Genomic DNA, 18,890 nt, shown 5'->3' on the forward strand with positions numbered 1-18,890 from the left:
AAAAACACAAAAAACGTAACCTTTAATTTAACTGAACTCATCTTTCATTCATAGCAAAAACAAGTCTTAAGTAAAGTTTGTGTGTCTAAAAATCTACTAAGTATTGTTAGAGTTGAAGACTGACTCACATAATACACTAAACATGCCGCAGATTCATTCGGTTAATTCAGAAATGTAAGACCACATTCTCTTGTGCTATAGACAGAAAACAATCACAAGCCTCAATGAAAGAGACTACAGTGAACACAGTATGAGTCAGTGTATGGAAAGAAACTAGAATGATTGGTTTACTTAAATTGTTTGTTCAAACACATCAATTAATTCACAAATGAAACACCATTTGGAATTACTTGGGATTCTGAATATCCATCCAAAGCCTTCTCAGAACCAACAATCAAACAAAGTGCGTTTCTTCTCCTCCTCTCTGCAGCTCTCATATCAGTCTGAGTCCGATGAGACCTTTCTGCTTTGCATAAGATTACATTACTATGACTAGCTTTCATCAACCATTCATCTTTCTCCTCATTTATACCATTCTCAGCACTAAGTAAAATCAGACTTAAATTCTAGGCTCTCCCACAGGAAACGCTGACTCTGTAGCTGATTTGGTTGTTTTCAATACTTTCTGGATCGTCCTTCCTCGGGCAAAACTGCATGACCAAAAGGTGTTTTAAATAATTACAGACATTTACATCTGTCAAAGCAAAAGCAGCTGCTAAGAATTAAACTATACATAAAACAAAAATGCAAAACATTCCTAAAATAAGACAGACTCACGCATATGGTGTGTCAATACTGCATATTGTAGATACGTTTCTATTAGTGGTGGTTTTTAGCTGGCTACAGTTTCGGAAATGAATATCAAATGTGGCTTAATTTGCATAAATCAAAACAGCCTAGTGGGTTATGCTTTTGTTACCTCTTTATTTCCACAAAGCATTGAATGCATTTAAACTGTGTCCACTGACCACTTCACAGAAATTCTAAGCTCTGTGGCTCTGTGGGGCACTGCTCTCCACTGAAGTATAGCACAACGCCCTGTCAAAGAGGAAAAAGACTTGAGATGGAATACGATAAACAAGGTGGAATATGTGACCGAACCTCGAACACTGACTAAATGTCCTTCTTACATTGTGGTTGATTGTCAAACCAATCTGATCAGTTTGTCTTACATTGAATCCTCATATAGTTTGTGTGTGACTATGTATGTGCATTGGCAGGTGTAGATCTATGTGTTGAGAGTGGCAAAGATATGCAAAGAAATGCACATGAGTTCAAATGAGTCTCGCTTGCCGGGATTAAACAGGAACAAATGCTATACAAACCAGCCAGTGGAGCCAAACCAAGAGTCAAACTTGCACCCAAGCTGTAGCACAATGGGTACCGGCGTGTGTTGGTTTTGCTGCTCTGAAGACAACACATGGATAGTGGTTCCCTGAGGGACCTTCAACTAAAAAAAACAAAACAAAACAAAAAAAAAACTTACGCTTTCGGGTGCAAAGGTTACAATCATGGCTTCCCTTAACAAGATGTGGCTATGGAAGAACTCAAAGACTGGTTTGTGTTAACAGACTGAACTGTGTGTGTACATGGACAAAGGAATGTGAGAGATGGGACCAGAGGTGCGAGCAGCCCCTATAAAGCTCTCTGCTAATCTTGGCCGCGAGTACTGAGTACACAGAGCTCGAAACAGACAACGCTGGAGCAGTTTTGAAGAGATGGGGGCGCACACTGACACATCGTTCCTGCATCACTAAGCAATGTGTACATGTTACAATAGTTTTCAGTCATCCCTTCTGCTTTTAATTGATCCGTCTACCTTTCCAATGTTTACTTTGAAACAGCCAGAGAAAGAATGAATAAGACACTATTTTGGAATTTTAGACTGTCTGAGTTAAAGATCTGTAAGACCTTTGATCATCCTCAGAACACGAAGTAAGATATTTTTGATGAAATCTGAGAGCTTTCTGACCCTGCATAGAAAGCAACGGAATTGACACATTCAAGAACAAGAAACAAAGAAAGGACATTGTTAAAATAGTCCATGTGACATCACTGGTTCGACCTTAATTTTATTGAGCTACAAAAATACTAGTTGTGCATAAATAAAACTAAAATAACGACTTTATTTAACATTTTCTTCTCTTTTGTGATCTATTGCAGTGTTTCCCAACCTTGTTCCTGGAGGCAAGCTAATGGTAAAAATCTTTGGTGTCCACTTTTATCTAATCCATCCATATTGGTCTTGGCATCTCTAGTAATGAGCTGATGAGATTAATTAGGTGTGTTTTATTAGAAAGAGTTTGAAAATATGTGCTGTTGGTATGCCTCCAGGAACAATGTTAGGAAACACTGATCTAAATAACCCCAAATGATACCTTCTTTACCTTAATTGTACATTGTGTAGCAGCACCATGCACAAAGAGACCAATAATAAAAGAAACTAATACGGGTGGTATACTTTAAAATAGACATTTGAGAGCCTCAAAGCAAACTTGGCCCTAACTCCTGAAATGAAAAGCGCCACTGGGCAGGTCGCACCTGAACAAACATTTACTGTACTGTAGCCTTTATGTTTGTATAAGTTATATGGATAACTTTTATACTTTTTCAAATGCTTTTTCCCCCATTTTGTCAATTCAACAGATGTGCAGGTTTACAGCTCTCACTATGCTTATAATTAATAGTTTCTCATGGGGATCAAATGCATTAGTTTGAACAGCCAAAATCCATTGTGTATAATTAAAAAAGTCGCAAGTCCCCTCACTCAACAGCTTGCTAGTGTGGACCTATTGGAATGCTTTGCTGTCTGAATGACAGGGCCCTTGTGAAGTCGCCCAAGGTGTTTGCTCAGCCCAAGCAAAGAGTTCTGGAATGGCAGCAATAACAAGCTGGATGTCTGGAGGGAATGATGTCAACCCCTTAGTTCTGGATCAGAGCCTGGCACGGATCGAGGGACCAAGGGGAGGGGGCCGCCTCACCCACTGTCAAAATTACATACAGTTGGCTTGCTCCCCTGCAATGTTACAGCATAAGAGAACCGACTGAATGGGCCATTCATGCCTTTTCCCTTTTAGTACACCATTAAAACACAACATGGTTTATGTTTGAAAGAAAGGACACTGATGAAAATACACCAGGCTGAAGAGAGCTACGTGCAAGCTAATATGATGGGTTTCATAACATTCAGAGGAAACGATGTACAGTTGTATTACTAAATTCTGACATTGATGAGAGTCCTAAAATATAGATTTGCCTGGACTGACATATGCAACGTGACATTGCAGGCAACCAATCAAAAGCAAAACGGCAAAATGTTTAACTAGCAGTAGTCGAGAACTAGTGGAAAAACAAACATCACACCCACAAATCACTTATTTCTTTTATTTTTTTTATTCAGTGGATTACAATATATGACACAGACTTCAAGTCGAAGAAGCAAAGGATGCAGCACATTCACAGCAGGACCTTTTCCAAGTCTTTGCTCTAAAAATTGCTCTCTTTATATTGAAAGTCTTTCATTGCCAGGAACTCCCAAAAGACATCATTGAACTGAGGGGTACTTTTCATCACCTCCTAGGAGATCAGGCTTACTGATCCTGATTGACATATACAGAGGGAGAGATAACCAGGACTCTGAATGATCCAACCTGCTCAGCCCAAATGGCAACCCCCCGTTGGCCTAAATTTAAGTAGTACCACTGTCTACTCCTGCACCCTTTTCTTTTTGGGAACACCACAACTTTAAGAATCAGATGAGTGGATGCCACACAATATTATGAATCATCCAGGCTGGTTCTTCAAGTATTATAATACTTGTTATCAAATAACCAACTTGTAATCAAATAGGGTGAAGTGGTAAACTTGTAAGAACGCCTGTAAAAAGATATATTTGCAGCAGGCATATTTGTAAATTAGTAATATTTTTATCAAATATGTATGACTGAACAGTTGGGTTGCATTAGGCTCCAATGGTGAAACAAATGCCTTTACAAATGATCACATTTTGCTTTAGATAAAGAGAACAATTCTGGAAAGGATGTTCTCTGGAAATAAATAAAAATAAATAAAATCATAATCATAATTATAATATTTCGGACCACCACATGGACACTTCTGAAATGTTGGGCACTCCAAATTAGCATAAATCCAACAGCACCTCCGGTAACAACTTGTTATTCATGACATGCATCTGGATGGGCAGTAGATCCATGGATGTGGTCGGGATTCATTCGTTTTTATAGGCTGACACGGGAAAGGGTAGAAAGAGGAAGGAGGATATAATCTTTGGTCTTGCTTATAAAACAAAGGAAACTGCACAAGCAGACTATTTTTATTGATAAATGGCCCATGAATGTACACACATATTAGCCAGTCATAAAAAATACAAATTTAAAAACGCATGTGGCCATGAGGAATATTCAGATAGGATAATTAGCATAATTTTTAAATGACACTACCACAGAAGCTAGGCTATTTCTGTTATGGGCATTTTCAGCTGTAAATTTCAGAAAAGTCAAAAAATCTATCTTTGCAATGTCTTTGTAAAGGCGTTTGGAAGATTTATACGACTAAACGTGCTCTGAAAATCATCTGAACTTTGGGGAGTGTGAATAGGGTTCATTTGGAGTTCTGTAAATCAAGTCAGATTTCCAGCAGAGAGGAGAAATATGTCAAGGAAACTGGCAGAGGAACAGTCTGTTGGAGACATGTTTAATAAGACTAAAGAGATGTAGGGGGGACAGCAGTTGATACCAGACCAGACCTTTACCCCCACCCGCCAGAGCTCTCTTGGCTCATCCATCTTCAGCAAATATTTAGTTACTGCTCAAGATCTGTGGACAGCCATCGTCATCATTCTGCGAAAGAAATCAATTCTTCTTGCACTCCACCCCGGGTTCACACTCGGATCTCCTGCAGTACTTTCAGTCCTTCGAAAATCAAGCACACTTCTAGACTGTAGAAAGCAAATTCATGTGAGCATTCAAGAAGTTGCAGTCCTGATATTTTATAAAATAATTAGAAAAGTAGTAAAGCATTTCAAAGTAAATATGAAAAAAGAGACACTGAAAAACAAACATGATGGTTAAATAATTCCGGTTTTAAATCCTGCCAAACCACTGCAAGATAAAAACTGTATTCATGAGAAAAGCAACCTGATCTGTTGTCTTAAGGTGACATCACTTCCCCTTGGCAGGCTTACAAACACTTAATCATCAACCTGCCTGAAGGAAAACAGCATGTGGAAAAAAACAGCCACAGTAATGATAATAATTATGTCTTCTACTATAATGAGCATTGCCTAAAGCTCACAGTACATTGCACTGAACCAATGACCTGTCACAATTCACAGCTCATGCCAAACCAGAGACATATGTGAGTTTTTAATCCAAGATACATTTCTCTGCCCTTAGCCCTGCGTATGTGAGATTTATTTAAGTAACTGGTACATTTGAGACCTTTCAAAACATATATGCTCATGTAGGATTTCCAAAGAGTTATGGTTATGGAACTGTGCAACTGTCATTGGGACATAACATTACATGCAGAGGAACATGAATAGTTTGGGTCATGTACAGTACCTCAAATTTGTCCACAGTCCAGATTCTGGATCGATTCACAGTCACACACAATTAATTCTTCAAATGTATTTCCTAAAAACAATATATTTCTGTATGAACAGTACTGCATATAAGGTTTATAGATTTCATAGTAGTATCTTCCATTTCAAGTCAGTGCACTTAAGGTAAGAGAAGGCATTATAAAGGCATTTTTATTATCATTATTGTGCACATCCTGTTTGGTATAAAAAAACCACAATATTCTGTGTTAACAAAATCATAAGTACACAATGTTCCCATTTAATACAACACTATATTGTATTGTATAGCAACAACTGTTCACAAAAGCAACCCGTTCAAGCAGCAATGTTAAGCAGGGGTCGGACAAATTCAATTTGTGGGCAAAGAAAGAAATTGTAAAAGAAAAACACTCCTGGCAATGTTTGGACAGTCGAGTGCATTATGGTGATGATTGTGTGTTTTGCCTCCTCACTGTTTCTACAAGTAGCTGGTGTACGTACACCTCCACGAAAAGAAAAAAACACTGCAAGTGCAGACAGAGCATGCTGATGACGGTTTCAGCTGACTGACACAGCAATGACCGGTTTTCTGACAAAAACTAGTCTAGTGTGTCTATGACCTAGATAACTGGGGTAACTCTTCTTTTCCCTCAATGAACTTCAACTTTTGAGTGCTGCTGAAAATAACCAAAGATGCAGTTTATCAAAGACAATGAGTGTCATGGAGATCAAATTATCTGTTCTTTATGATGACATTAAATGTCACTTTGTTGAGACTAACAGCCAATAAAAGTGCAGTTGAATGACCTTTAACGATGACTGATCTGTCTCTCTTGTGTAAAATGTTCTGTTACAGCACTTCCTGATAATCTGCGGGCCTAATGCCCATGGAAACCAGTGAATTGCAACCACAGCTCATTCCAGCGAGGAAGGTCATCGCACTGGACAAGCCACGTCTTAATGTGGTGTCTCCTCCGAGAGGCTGCTTCTTTCCCTGAGTTGACCTTGTTTTCAGCTGATCTCATGCTAATTGCCTCTAGGCCTCCAGTGCTGCTTAGCGGGCCGCTAAACAAAGGGAGGCTAAATCCCTCAGCAGGCTATGTCATTATGTATCAGCAAGGGTCTGTCCTTTTTTAAGTCAACTGTATGAATTTTAGACATTTAACTCGCAGTGATACCAAATCTGAGTGAGTGTATATGGGTGATTAGGAAGGGGGTTAGTTAAGGATCGCAGGCTAATGGTCAGCTGTCTGCCGCTGTCTCTCCAGGCCAGATCTGCTGACTCATTCACTCACAGTCAGGGTGTCTTATCAGATTCATAGCGGTAAACCCGCCAGGCCCTTGGCTTATCCACTGGCACCAGTCGTGTTTGAATCCCATTATCTATTTCTGTTATCAAAAATGAACTAATCATAATTCACTGTACAAGTCCAGCCAGCTGTGAGTAAGTATCTTCCCACAGAAAGCATCAGATTGGCTCAGATCCCAGATTTTGGTATATAATAACATGTTGTTGATCCTTCCAACATAAATGTTATAGGCAGGCCAAAGATCTTATCCTTACTGTCAAGATCAAGTATGGAATGAAGCCAAGCTGACATATCTGATGCTTGGTTTGTCTTGAAAACATCTTACCCCGAAGGGCCTTGTCATTTTGACCGTGATGTGTAAACAAAGGTAAAGAAACTGATATGAGGGCAATGATTCTGACTAGCAGTCTACATGTACACCTGGTGATAATGTAAAAATCTTTTGTTGTTGTTTGAGATTAATTAATGTTTATGTGATGTGGCTTTTAAACATTTCTGAACATGGTGGACAATTCACACTTACATTTAGTGCTGACCAACTGTGACCGTATCACATGAGGTGTTAATTAATAACTGAGGTTTGATGAAGTCTACCAATCAAAATGTTTGGACGCTGTCACATAATTTACCTTTGGTTTTAAATGTTTTCAGATGAGCATTACGGGGGCATCTGTAATTGATTGCATTTTATACAATAAATTATTCAAATGTGTGTCAAAACTGAATAGACTGCACTTTTAGTCAGGCGGATGTCTGCTTCAAAAGCAATTAAAACAAACCATTTGAATATTTTATCGTATTTGTATTTCTTGCAACTAACTTACACAATTCAAAAATATTATGTTTAGTGAAATGTGCAGACAGTGGATTTCCAAGATGAAATGTTATTTTAACATCCAAGAAAAGTAAACATGAGGGAAACGAACTACATGAACTGAGGGAGCAGGAGAAATACCTCTTCATAAAATTCATGAACAACACTACCATCAACTGATCGGCGTGTGTAAGTGCTGTGTGCTCATTAACAAGATGTGCACGAGGCCTTTAGATGATCTTAGACTGCTGCCTGCTGTTGGACAGAGGTACTACGATTAACTCGAATGAAACCCTGAAATCAGAAAACAAGCTTTCAAACATAAAGACGTTAGAAAAATTACATAGGAAACCCTTGGATCAGTTTATTTGGAATACATTAATTTAAAAATAAATATACAAGTAATTAAATGGCAATAGACATTTAAACAATCATGTATTACATATTACAATATTTTTTTGTCATTAAGCAATCATATTTTTAAAGCGTATTGTCTGACATCCCATATTCCCATACCAAACATTTTGGTAACTTTGCTTACAGTATTTTTATGTTTACAATGCTAATAACAGGCTTTTTTTTTTTTTTTGCAGTATCACAAAAACACTGCTCCAGGTGAGGCTCGAACTCACAACCTCGGCATGGCTCTGCAATGTACTGCTGTATAAGTACCGCGCGCTAACCGATTGCGCCACTGGAGCTTCGCTCACATTGGCTGCAATTGGGTATATGACCTAATCCATTCAATACTGTATCGCAGATATTTCTAAATGCTTTTTCCCACCGTAACTTGAGTATTTATTGATTTACTGACGAAATTTATTTACTGATGGTACCACTGAACGTTGCGTTTTTTCCTACCTAACAGTTGTTTAATTTCTCACGTGTTTTGGCTTTTGTCTAAGTGAAACCGGATGCAGATGCAGTAAGGACGCTATATCGATTTAGTAATGTAGTTGGAATAATTTGCATCGATTTTGATAGCGTTAAGAATTAAATGCAATGCGTTGAATGATAGTAATCCTGCAGCATGTGCTCTCTGAATATAAGTTAGCAGTTTATACAATTTCACGCTAGTGATTAGCAAGAGAGCTAAGGGCAGATTGTCAACAACATGAAATTGTTCTTACAAAAACACCACTATAATATGAAACGAGATGCATTTCCTCCATTTCACATTTGTAATAGATATGTCAATGCTTCAGTGAAAAAAACCTAATATTGAACAAAAGGTATGGATTTTACTATACACCTCTGTACCCTGTCCCAACAATTAAAAATGAAAATTTGCACACACATTACTTATATATTACTTGATTAGTAACTCGGACACTTTTATCAAAACTCTCTCAGACCCATCATGTGTGTTATACAGTATAATGGTTCAGTATTGTGAATACTCTATAGCTCTCATATAGTTCATTTTTGTTTTAACAACCAAAGCTACAGATGAGTGGAAAAGCATGAGTAGCCTAATTCTAGGACAATATTTCAATATTGACGGTTGAGAACGACAAACTCAAGTGCCACATATGGTATTTTATGAGAAATTCTACACTACTCATCAGTTGATATTCCTGTCTTACATTTTAATACAGCCCAGTTTACTTCTTGAGTAATCTGTCAAACCCAAAAGGCTACATTATGAACTCAAAGTCTCACTCGTTTATTTGATTTGAGAAAGGTCTTCCAGGGTTGCCATGAAGGTCTTGTATCAATATAAATTGCACCGGCTTATCAAACAAGTAATTTGGTCTAGATGTGTCCACATCTACACTGATAAAAACATCACCATTCCCCCAGAGAAGATGTTCACCAGACAATCATGATCACCACTTTAAAATCTATAATTTAAATACATTTAAAAGATGAAATTAACAAAGCTCAAAATTTGCTGAAACCCATCTCTTTAATTCTACTTCTAGAATGAAGGAAGGTTTGATGGTCTTTTATAAGTGAAAGAGGGAGCCAGTAAATAATGGGGTAGAGGAGCTGTCAGGGTGATGGTGCAGTGAAAATAAGCCGCAGTGATGAAATAACATGACAACAGAAATAACTCCGGTAGGCTGTGGGTTCATGTCAGTTTAAGCTATTTTTCAGGATGCTTTCCAGTTTTAAATCTTCAATGTCTGCTGTGCTGACGCACACTCCTTATGTCTCTTCTCCTCTTCCACCAAACACCTTGCATACTGAAAGCTATCTGCAGCTTTTGTTCTGAGCTCTGAATAAATGCCCAATTTATTTGTCATGCATATTTATTGTGGTGCCCTTTATGCTCTCTTCCCATTTTAATGGGTTTCTTCCTCAATTTTTCTAATATAAACACATCTCTATTCATGTGTTACCAGCCTCTCTATTTTTGTTTCGTTTCCTGCTTTTCCATATTTGTAAATTCTCAGGTTTTAGGGATCTTAATAATTCTCAAAGCATTTAGGTCAGTGCATAAACACTGAGAATGAGTAATACCTCTGAATAAATTCTGACAATGTATGTGAAAAGTATCATGTGTTGGTCAACAAGCAAACTATTTTATGACCATTGTTGTTGGGTTTTTTATGAACACTTCATTTTACACTTCATTTGACTTGCACTTCTCCCTGCACCTCTCACTTTTCTCAGTGGCTCAATATCAGTCAGCCATTTAGAGATCCTAGGGAAGCTATAGAGACGCCTACTTGTGGCAAAAGGAGAAGTGGTTATCCTTTCAATTTACAGAAAAGTCATGGTGACAAGGCTGTAAAATCTGTGTTCATATACAGAAGCTGTCTAAACTACCACCACAAGATGCACATGAGATTCATACATTGAAGTGAAAATTGCAAATGTGTTTTTAAGACACATAAGTGTTTGTATATAACATACACAGTATATAAATAAGTCATGCTATGAAGCTTCATTTGTTTGCATGGCTGATGGCAGAACTCACATCTTGTGTTTTGACTCTATCACATGTACTTCCAGCATAAAATATTTTATCTAAGATCTGTACTTTGCATTTCTGGTTTAACGCATTGTCTTCTAGAAAGGCACGTGTTCAGTTCGATGTAAGATGACTCACAGACTTTGCACATGTTCTGCGAATGATTAATGATAAATGAGGAATTAAGTATCAGAATGTATCACTAGGATCATAACACTTCCTATTTGTCTCCAGCACTGTAACTTTACCTGCATTCTGGTAAGTTTTTGAATTGTTCAAATTTCAGATAAATAATTTTGACACTGTGGTCACAATTACATATTTGAACAATATGTTTCTATATTTATAAGGTTTGCTTATGATTAAAATGATGTAATTCAGTGGAAATTTACAGAAATGACTGTAGGAAGCTCATTATGAAAACATCACGTCTAACAAAAGATTTGTCAACTCTAATTAATAATGTGTTAAAGCATTAATATGTGGTATGGTATATTCACAAATTCATTTTATTGATTTCAGCAGAGCTAGAACCTGAACATTACAATACAACAGTGACTGTTTACAAGCGGTTATGTATGTTACTGAGGGAGACAGTTTCACTTTCACTTTTTTTTTAATGTGTCTTCTGGTTTATGAGCCATTGTTTTGTTTCGGTTTTTTTTTTATTATATTTTGATAGTAAGGATATTGTTTTAAACAGCTCATTAAACTCCACCGAGACGAGCTATGGGATGAAATAGTGCAGAAGTTAGTGGTTGATTTTATTATTTAGTTTATCTCATGGTGTTTTAGTGTATTTAACTTAAGATGGACTGGTGAAGTGAGTTATGAGCCTAATGGACCATCAGAATGGAGTCATTTACATGCAAATGCAGAACTTATTCCACACAAAACTCTGTAAATCCATCCATCTCTATATTGAAATCCAGGTTTATGCTGCACTTTCAGCACCAGGGGCACATTAATGCACAGGCTTCAATCGGCTGAAGCCCAGGGGCCTACACTGGGAAAGGGGCCCACTGGCTGCATTATATATTTCTTTCAAATAATAATTTTTGAATATAGAATTTGCGGCAGTGACAACAGCATTTTGTAAACAAACTTGTACACTCGTTTTCAGCGATGCCCCGGTTGTATTTTATAGTGAATGGTTCAGTTTAATCTCCCCCACACAGTTTGTATAGTTGATATGTTCCATGTATTCCAATGATATAGTAGCGGAATCCCTGATCTATAATATAGATATATAGATCAGTGAGCGGAATACACAAAGCAGCATGGGCTAGTACTAAAGCCTAGCACGAAAGTGTGTTCATATTAACACTGCTTCAGTGTTCAAACCTGGGGATGGAAAAATAGTTATCATACTATTGTTTAAATGTGACCATTAAACTTTGAACGGCTATTAATTGAATTAATTAACCGCGAGCATGGCACGTTTCAAAGTTTTCAACTTGTCAAGTGTTCTTTCTAATCTAATGAGGATGTGTCACGCTGTCTAGTCTCTGTTTCCCTGGGTGTCCACTAGTGGGCTCACTTCCCCTTAGGCACTTCACCATAGACACTAGAATTCCACTAGTCTTGTCCTGTCATCGCAGTAATTGCACTCCTGCTAATTGCACCAGGTGCATTCACTTTATTGTCATTAGCCTCCCTATATTTACCAGTCTTTTCCTGTTGTTTGTATACCTTCCGTGTTTCCAGCCTTCTCGCCCTCCGAGATTCTTCCTTGTCTTCTCGTCCTCAGAGTTCCCGTTCCGTTCCCTTTCCTGTTCCCTCTTTTGTTTATTTGTTTTGGACTGATTGTTTGGTTTTGACCTTGGCTTGTTTCGACCACGATTTGGATTATTCTTAATAAAGACATCTGCAATTGAATCTCTCCTCGTCACCGGATGAATGATGAATATTTTGTGTAATTTATGGTTTTTAAATCATACATGTAATCTCACATTTCGTCCAGTAAAGTTCTGATGCCATCTTCTTTTTATATAACCTGTGTATAATGCCTGTAATAACATGATGTTTACTTTATGTAACTTTTCCACAAGTGCCATCTTCTGGCAAAGAATGCATTTGCATATTCACTTATATTCATAATTTACGCAGAACAGTGTTGTGAAACTGCCATATCAAGGAAACTAAATTAAAATTGACAAATAATTGTCAGGAAGCTTAAAAAGAATCAAAGAAGAGGGGGCTACTTTGGGCGTCTGGTTATGTTAAGGCACCCCTGTCAGCACTGATAGGTTACTGCTGCGTAAACATGGATTTCAACCTCACGGTCACATACTGAATGTATGAGCACCGCCTCCATTATTCAATAACTCAAAGGTAGTTTGTCACCACCGCTGAGAAAGTTGTTGTCTACTCCGACAGATTATTGCAAGAATCTTGCTGTATTCTGAAATTAGTGAAACATGACCAACCAGTCTCTTCATGTCAACATTGACACGTGGATTGCTGAAAATGAGGGTTCATTTCTACCACCTGTATGCAACAAATTAATGTAAGTGAGTTAAACTTATCTTTCATAAACATGCATTATATATTCACATTAATAAAAAAAAACATAAGCCTTTTCTTTACATTGTGTTTTAGGTTCTTTTATCAACTGAATATTATGTTTGTTGGTGGTCCAAATATAAGGAAGGATTATCACATTGAGGAAGGGGAAGAGGTGAGGTACTATTCATGTAACAAATTAGATAATATTACAAATGAACATGACATGTTCATTTAAGAATAGCTGACTTGCTTTTTTATTTTGATTAACTGCACTGTATTCTGGGAATTAGTCCCGAGAAGGCTAACAGGTGATAAGAACAGATTTAGCCATGATCTTCACAAAAGGTTAGTGCTTTAGAGTCAGCGGCTGTGGGATTAGATTTTCCAGGAAAAGAAGAGGAAAAGGACAAGAGTGCGTAACTCATAATTAAAGATTATCTGATATTGACAGCATGATTTTCTGCACCTGCTTTGAAGCTCTCAACTTTGGGATTTGCAGCACAAACCGAATGGCTTACATTTCACAACAAACATTTTTTAATGGGGACAAAGTCTTTTTGATGAAGTCTCTCTCTCTTTTTTTAAGCTGCTTGAAAGTTTTGTAAGACCTTTACAACAGTAAAGACAGGTGGTAGACTTTGATGCTTATTTGCCAAGAAAAGCAAGTGTGGCAACTGGAGAGAAAATGCCACCAGTAAAATAAAATACATAACAACCTGGTAATTAAAGGTGTCAGTCATATTGCTAACTTTTAGCATTTCGGAAACTTTACCCACACTTTATTTCTCAAAGCCCCGCCTTCCAATGACAGGTCAGCCATTATAATTTACAAACAGAAATCGTTTCTGATTGGCCAGTTTTACTTATTTATTTATTTAGAAAAATAAATCAAGACGATCTTAACTACTGCTAAGATTTTTTAACTACTGCCCCCCCCCCCCCCCCCCTCTCTCACACTCACTTGCTCTCTTCTTTTTTTCCCACTATTGTCCCTCCCTTTCATCCCTGCACTGAACTTCTGTGAGCAATTTTAAAACTTTAAATTGCAGCATTTCTCATGTCTCCTGAGATAAGTTGCATTTCTTATTTGTAAGTCAATTTGGATAAAAGCATCTGCTAAATGAATAAATTTAAATGTGTAAATGACACCTATTTCAGCAGCAGAAAACCGAGTTTCTGCATGCCATTAAAAATCAATTGTATAGCACCTTTACAGTGGCAAATTTCCAAATCAGATAACAGCAGGAAATTAACAGAAAAGACTCTTGCTGAGCATCTCACAATAATACACCTTAAAGATGAATGAATGAATGAATGAATGAATAAAGACCTAATTTGGTTTAGTGAGCCTGTCAGGACTGTTTATTGGTTAATGTTTTAATCTTGGTCACTAGAGGTCAGTGCAAACCTCCCGAGTTGTGGAATGAGTGTTTACTTTTGCGGCCCAATATCTTACTTCATACTACTGTTGAGTGTTATTTAGTCTTTGTGAAGGTTTAACAGTAAAACTGTTCAATCAGATACAGTTCACAGGGTTGAATGATATATTTTATCTGGAAGAAAAAACATGCCCCATCTAGCATGAAGTAAAAAACAAACAAACAAACAGAAAAACAGTTTCTGACAGAACAACATTACATTTGTAATACAGGTCAAAGTACAAGGTTGATGATTTCAAACAAAGAAAAACAAGGAAAGCTAAATAATGTGTTATCCAGTTCACAGAACACTAATATTACTTTCACTGACTTCCTGTTTTATTTGCCTTTGTGTCGCAGCTCTTTTACCAGGTGAGGGGCGACATGGTTTTGAAAGTTATAGAGAACGGCAAGCATAAAGACGTACACATTCGAGAAGGAGAGGTGAGAATCATCTGGATTTGTCTCAGTGTCTATCTGTCAGACTGCGGTAATGTCGAGCCATTATATTCTATAAATACGTTATATATTTTGCTGCTATTCTCAGATGTTCCTGCTTCCAGCACGGGTTCCCCATTCTCCTCAGAGATACGCAAACACGGTAGGGCTGGTCGTGGAGAGGAGGAGGCTTCGCTCTGAGACAGATGGCCTAAGGTATCCTGGGATACTTCTCCCAGACACATCCATCCTGCATTACATCCGCCTGTCCACTAACCATACTATTAAGTCAACTCCAACACGTATTGGAATCAATTACTTGTGACCTCAAAGTCATACTCTTGTCTTGCCTGTTGATGTTACTGTACATTTACTGTACCTGGACCACAATTTAGGATCAGAAAGAGATTTGCTTGCACATATTAGGAATTTGTTCCAGTACACAGAGACAACAACACAGAGACAATCAAAAATGAGATAAAGAATACACATGTAGATGTGAGAGATCCAGAGTGATTTTCTGAGCCCTTTTCATCTTTCTGGATGTATACAGTTCTTGAAGGGTGATCGAGGGAGCACCAATAATCCTCTTGTAATCTCTGTAAACCAGAACAGTGATCAGTGTGCCATTAGATGCTACTAGACTGTGGAATAAAAGATAAAAGATGAGTGTTAGTGAAAAAAAGATGGTTTAATTTCCCCTCTGCTAGGTACTTTGTGGGTAACACTACAGATGTCTTGTTTGAACGTTGGTTCTACTGTGAGAACCTGGGAACCCAACTTGTTCCCATCATCAAAGAGTAAGTCTATTTTTAACCCTCATGTTCTGTGGAGACTGACTTAATATTTTATGTTTGATCAAAAATACAGAACAAACCGTAATATTGTTAAATATTCTTGCAACTATTTTATTGGTTTTTAACTTCTTCAAAAATATATACTGTTGACATTTTAAAACTAATTCTGAATTTCCAGCAGCCGTTACTCCAGTCTTATGTGTCACATGATCCAGAAATCTAATCTAACATAATTTATACAGTATGTAAATGTATGCTTTATCCAAATACAGAAGTTTGCATATTCATCTGTATTAAGATAAAACAAATATGGTGGTATATGTAATTTTGTTGCCTTAATAGTTTACATAAAGCAAATATGAACTTTAATAAGGGTTTGACTGCCGTCAAATACCTTATAATGAATTTAAAATGTATAAGGAATTCTAACGAATAATAGAAGAAAAAAAAGATTCATTGCAGTCACTATAATTGGGCATTAAAATACATAAGCAGTATAAGCCCTAGGGTCAGTCTTCTAAAATTCATAATTTTTACCAATAGTCATTCCTAATTATTCATTCTACTTCCTCTTCCCTCTTTTATTTTTCTTTTGTGATAATACCTATCACCAATGCATAGAGAGAGAGAGAGAGAAAGTCTTCTAAATTTTGAGTGCATATGTATGCACAAATAATGTGTTGCATTTGTATATGTCAGGTTTATGGATTCCAAACAGAGTAAAACAGGAAAGCCTGATCCAGGTAAATGCAGTTTTTCACTTTACTGTTGCATGGTGAAACAAGGTGAAATACCCTTACATTTAACATGTTATTACTATATATTGATGTTGTTAAGGGTCTTCTTTACAAATGATTTGTTATGTTCTATAGCTGAAGGTTTTATGTAATAATAAGTAATAAGTCAGTGTCAGGCCTCACTCGCATGATACCTTAAAGACCTTAAATGAAAATTTCTGGAAAATGTATGTCCTTCATCAGAACAAATTTCAAACAAAGATAGTGTGCTGAGCTTACTTGTACATAGTTCTTATATTTAAAAATTATGTGCATTCAGTAACTGTTTAATTTTTCAGCTGAACCCATCAAGCCAACCCCATTCCCACTCAACACTGTGAAGGTGATGGCACCGTTCTGCTTCAGAGAGTGGATGGAAAAGCAGAAGCCTGCCCTGGCTGGTGGTCAGCCGGTGGATATGTTTGGAGCACAGTTTGAGACTGAGGTGAGGAGTAGAAGCTTATCTAAACCAATCAGTCCTGCTTCCTGCAGGAGTCAGTCAGATGAGATCCTGGCCATTAATCAGAGCTCTGACTGTGAGGAGTTTCCCATCAGCAAAGATTCGATGTATGCATAAGGTGGAGGGAGACAGAGCCTGTCTGTCAAATGGACTCAACCATTACAAGAACAGGACACAGAACCAGCAACTTGAACCTCTGTACTTTGTAACTAGGTTCAAACATTTGTGTGCTATAAATGTTTAACTCATGCAGCAATAAAACAGGTTACTGATTTACAGTTGCCCTAGGTATTGAGAAATAAGTCTTAGAGTTGACTATACAAAGAAAGTTTTTATAGATGGATGGATGGAGCTTTGGCATAGAAGCATTTGCTGACTTAGACTTTCTCCCCATCAGACGTTACTCTTTGGTCCTGGGACATCTGGAACCTCTAGGAGAAAAACTGATGGCTGGATCTGGCAACTGGTAACACATTACACAATTCTTCATTCAGTAATCTTTTTATGTTCCCTCTGTCCTTCATGTTTATTTCAGTCTTAAACTTTCCTTTACCTATTTTTTGTTGTATTTTATGTAGGAAGGGTCCTCCAGCGTCTCCATGGATGGCAAGGAGTACAATCTGTCCATAGGGGATTGTCTTCTTATTTTTGGAGAGACTGAGTGAGTGTGCTATTCATATGAGCATTTGTGTTAGTAGTCTAATAATTGCTAAGTGAATGAACTATCTGTGAGAGATAAGAAATCTCAGTAACAGAAATCCAGTTGAGTAAGTAACAATGCCATTGTGTGTGTGTGTGTGTTAAAGACAGTAATTGTTTGTTAAAACCACTGTGTTTTTGTGTGGGTTTCTTTAGGTATCAGTGGAAACGATCACACGATTGTGTCGCTTTGTATGTTGCCCAAGACCCAGAACGGAAGAGACCCTACTGAGACACATCGGCACACATGAGAACTTCTTTAGGAGCAAATGTATCAACAATTTTATTATGTAAAAACACAGTATCGTTTTCACAATATTCACACATTATTAGACAAAACATATGCTTCTTCTATTAGTATAATGTAACGGTGCTGTCCAGTTTTGATGCCTGGCAACAATGTGCTGCTACTCAGCAGTTTTATAATGCATAAAACCTAGGGTAGTGTAAGGTAATGTGTGGCTAAAGTGAGCTAGTATGTTTGGCAGCTATCCAGCACACTTGGCCACACTGTGATAGAGATGTAGGTAAACATGTGAGATGTGGTTCATTGCCCTCAATTCATTGAAAAGCAGGGCCGTAGAAGTGAATCATGGCATAACAAACAGAGCAAACGGAAAGGGTGAACCTGCAGACCTGACAGTTTTATTTCAACTCTTGTGCAAGGCTGATAATTTGCTGCCTAAAGTAATATTCTTGAGATACCAGAGCTGGTTTCATAAATGGTATTGTGCCAACCATTCTTGTCTGCAGTTATTAAACATATAAACAGTTTTTCTGTTATTATTATTGTTAAGTTCAATCTACCGAAATGTCTTCCTGACATTCAAACTGAGTTTTACCTTCACTTTTGCAAAACAGAGCAATAGTGCTATTCACGTCAGCTTTGGGTTTTGAAGTCAATTTCCCATTCTTTTCCCCTTAGGGATTTTGCAAGTCAAAGCAACTAGCTACAAGGTGAATCACAACATCACAAGAGATAATCCCGTTAAGCATTGCAGAAACAGACATATAAATGTAAAACTATTTTTTTTAAAATACCTATTGTGTATTCAAAAGAACATTTTATGTTTGTTTTAATATATATATATATATATATATATATATATATATATATATATATATATATATATATATATATATAACTAAAGAGGACTGATGGCTTCAAC

General features: G+C 37.3%; 1 protein-coding gene and 1 non-coding gene across 3 annotated transcripts; one reads left to right on the top strand and one right to left on the bottom strand.

The window, feature by feature from the left end:
- Positions 1 to 8,312: 8,312 nt before the first annotated feature.
- On the bottom strand, positions 8,313 to 8,406 carry trnai-uau (transfer RNA isoleucine (anticodon UAU)). Its single transcript has 2 exons — positions 8,369 to 8,406; positions 8,313 to 8,348 (listed from the first exon to the last, which is right to left on the bottom strand). It is a non-coding gene; the product is annotated as a tRNA-Ile (tRNA).
- A 2,353-nt stretch (positions 8,407 to 10,759) lies between these two features.
- Positions 10,760 to 18,495, top strand: LOC127970736 (3-hydroxyanthranilate 3,4-dioxygenase). Of its 2 annotated transcripts, XM_052573433.1 has the most exons (11): positions 10,760 to 10,883; positions 13,005 to 13,134; positions 13,227 to 13,305; positions 14,912 to 14,995; positions 15,099 to 15,205; positions 15,700 to 15,789; positions 16,486 to 16,529; positions 16,862 to 17,007; positions 17,420 to 17,488; positions 17,601 to 17,683; positions 17,878 to 18,495. In XM_052573433.1, the coding sequence occupies exons 2-11, from the start codon at positions 13,046 to 13,048 to the stop codon at positions 17,951 to 17,953; spliced, it is 867 nt and encodes a 288-aa protein (XP_052429393.1). In that variant the 5' UTR covers positions 10,760 to 10,883; positions 13,005 to 13,045; the 3' UTR covers positions 17,954 to 18,495. The 2 variants fall into 2 exon arrangements, with proteins under 2 accessions (XP_052429393.1, XP_052429392.1); XM_052573432.1 differs by lacking the exon at positions 10,760 to 10,883 and having other exon boundaries at positions 12,942 to 13,134.
- The last annotated feature ends 395 nt before the right edge of the window (positions 18,496 to 18,890 follow it).

This window comes from Carassius gibelio, chromosome B13 (genome assembly GCF_023724105.1).
Source record: "Carassius gibelio isolate Cgi1373 ecotype wild population from Czech Republic chromosome B13, carGib1.2-hapl.c, whole genome shotgun sequence".
NCBI lineage: Eukaryota > Metazoa > Chordata > Actinopteri > Cypriniformes > Cyprinidae > Carassius > Carassius gibelio.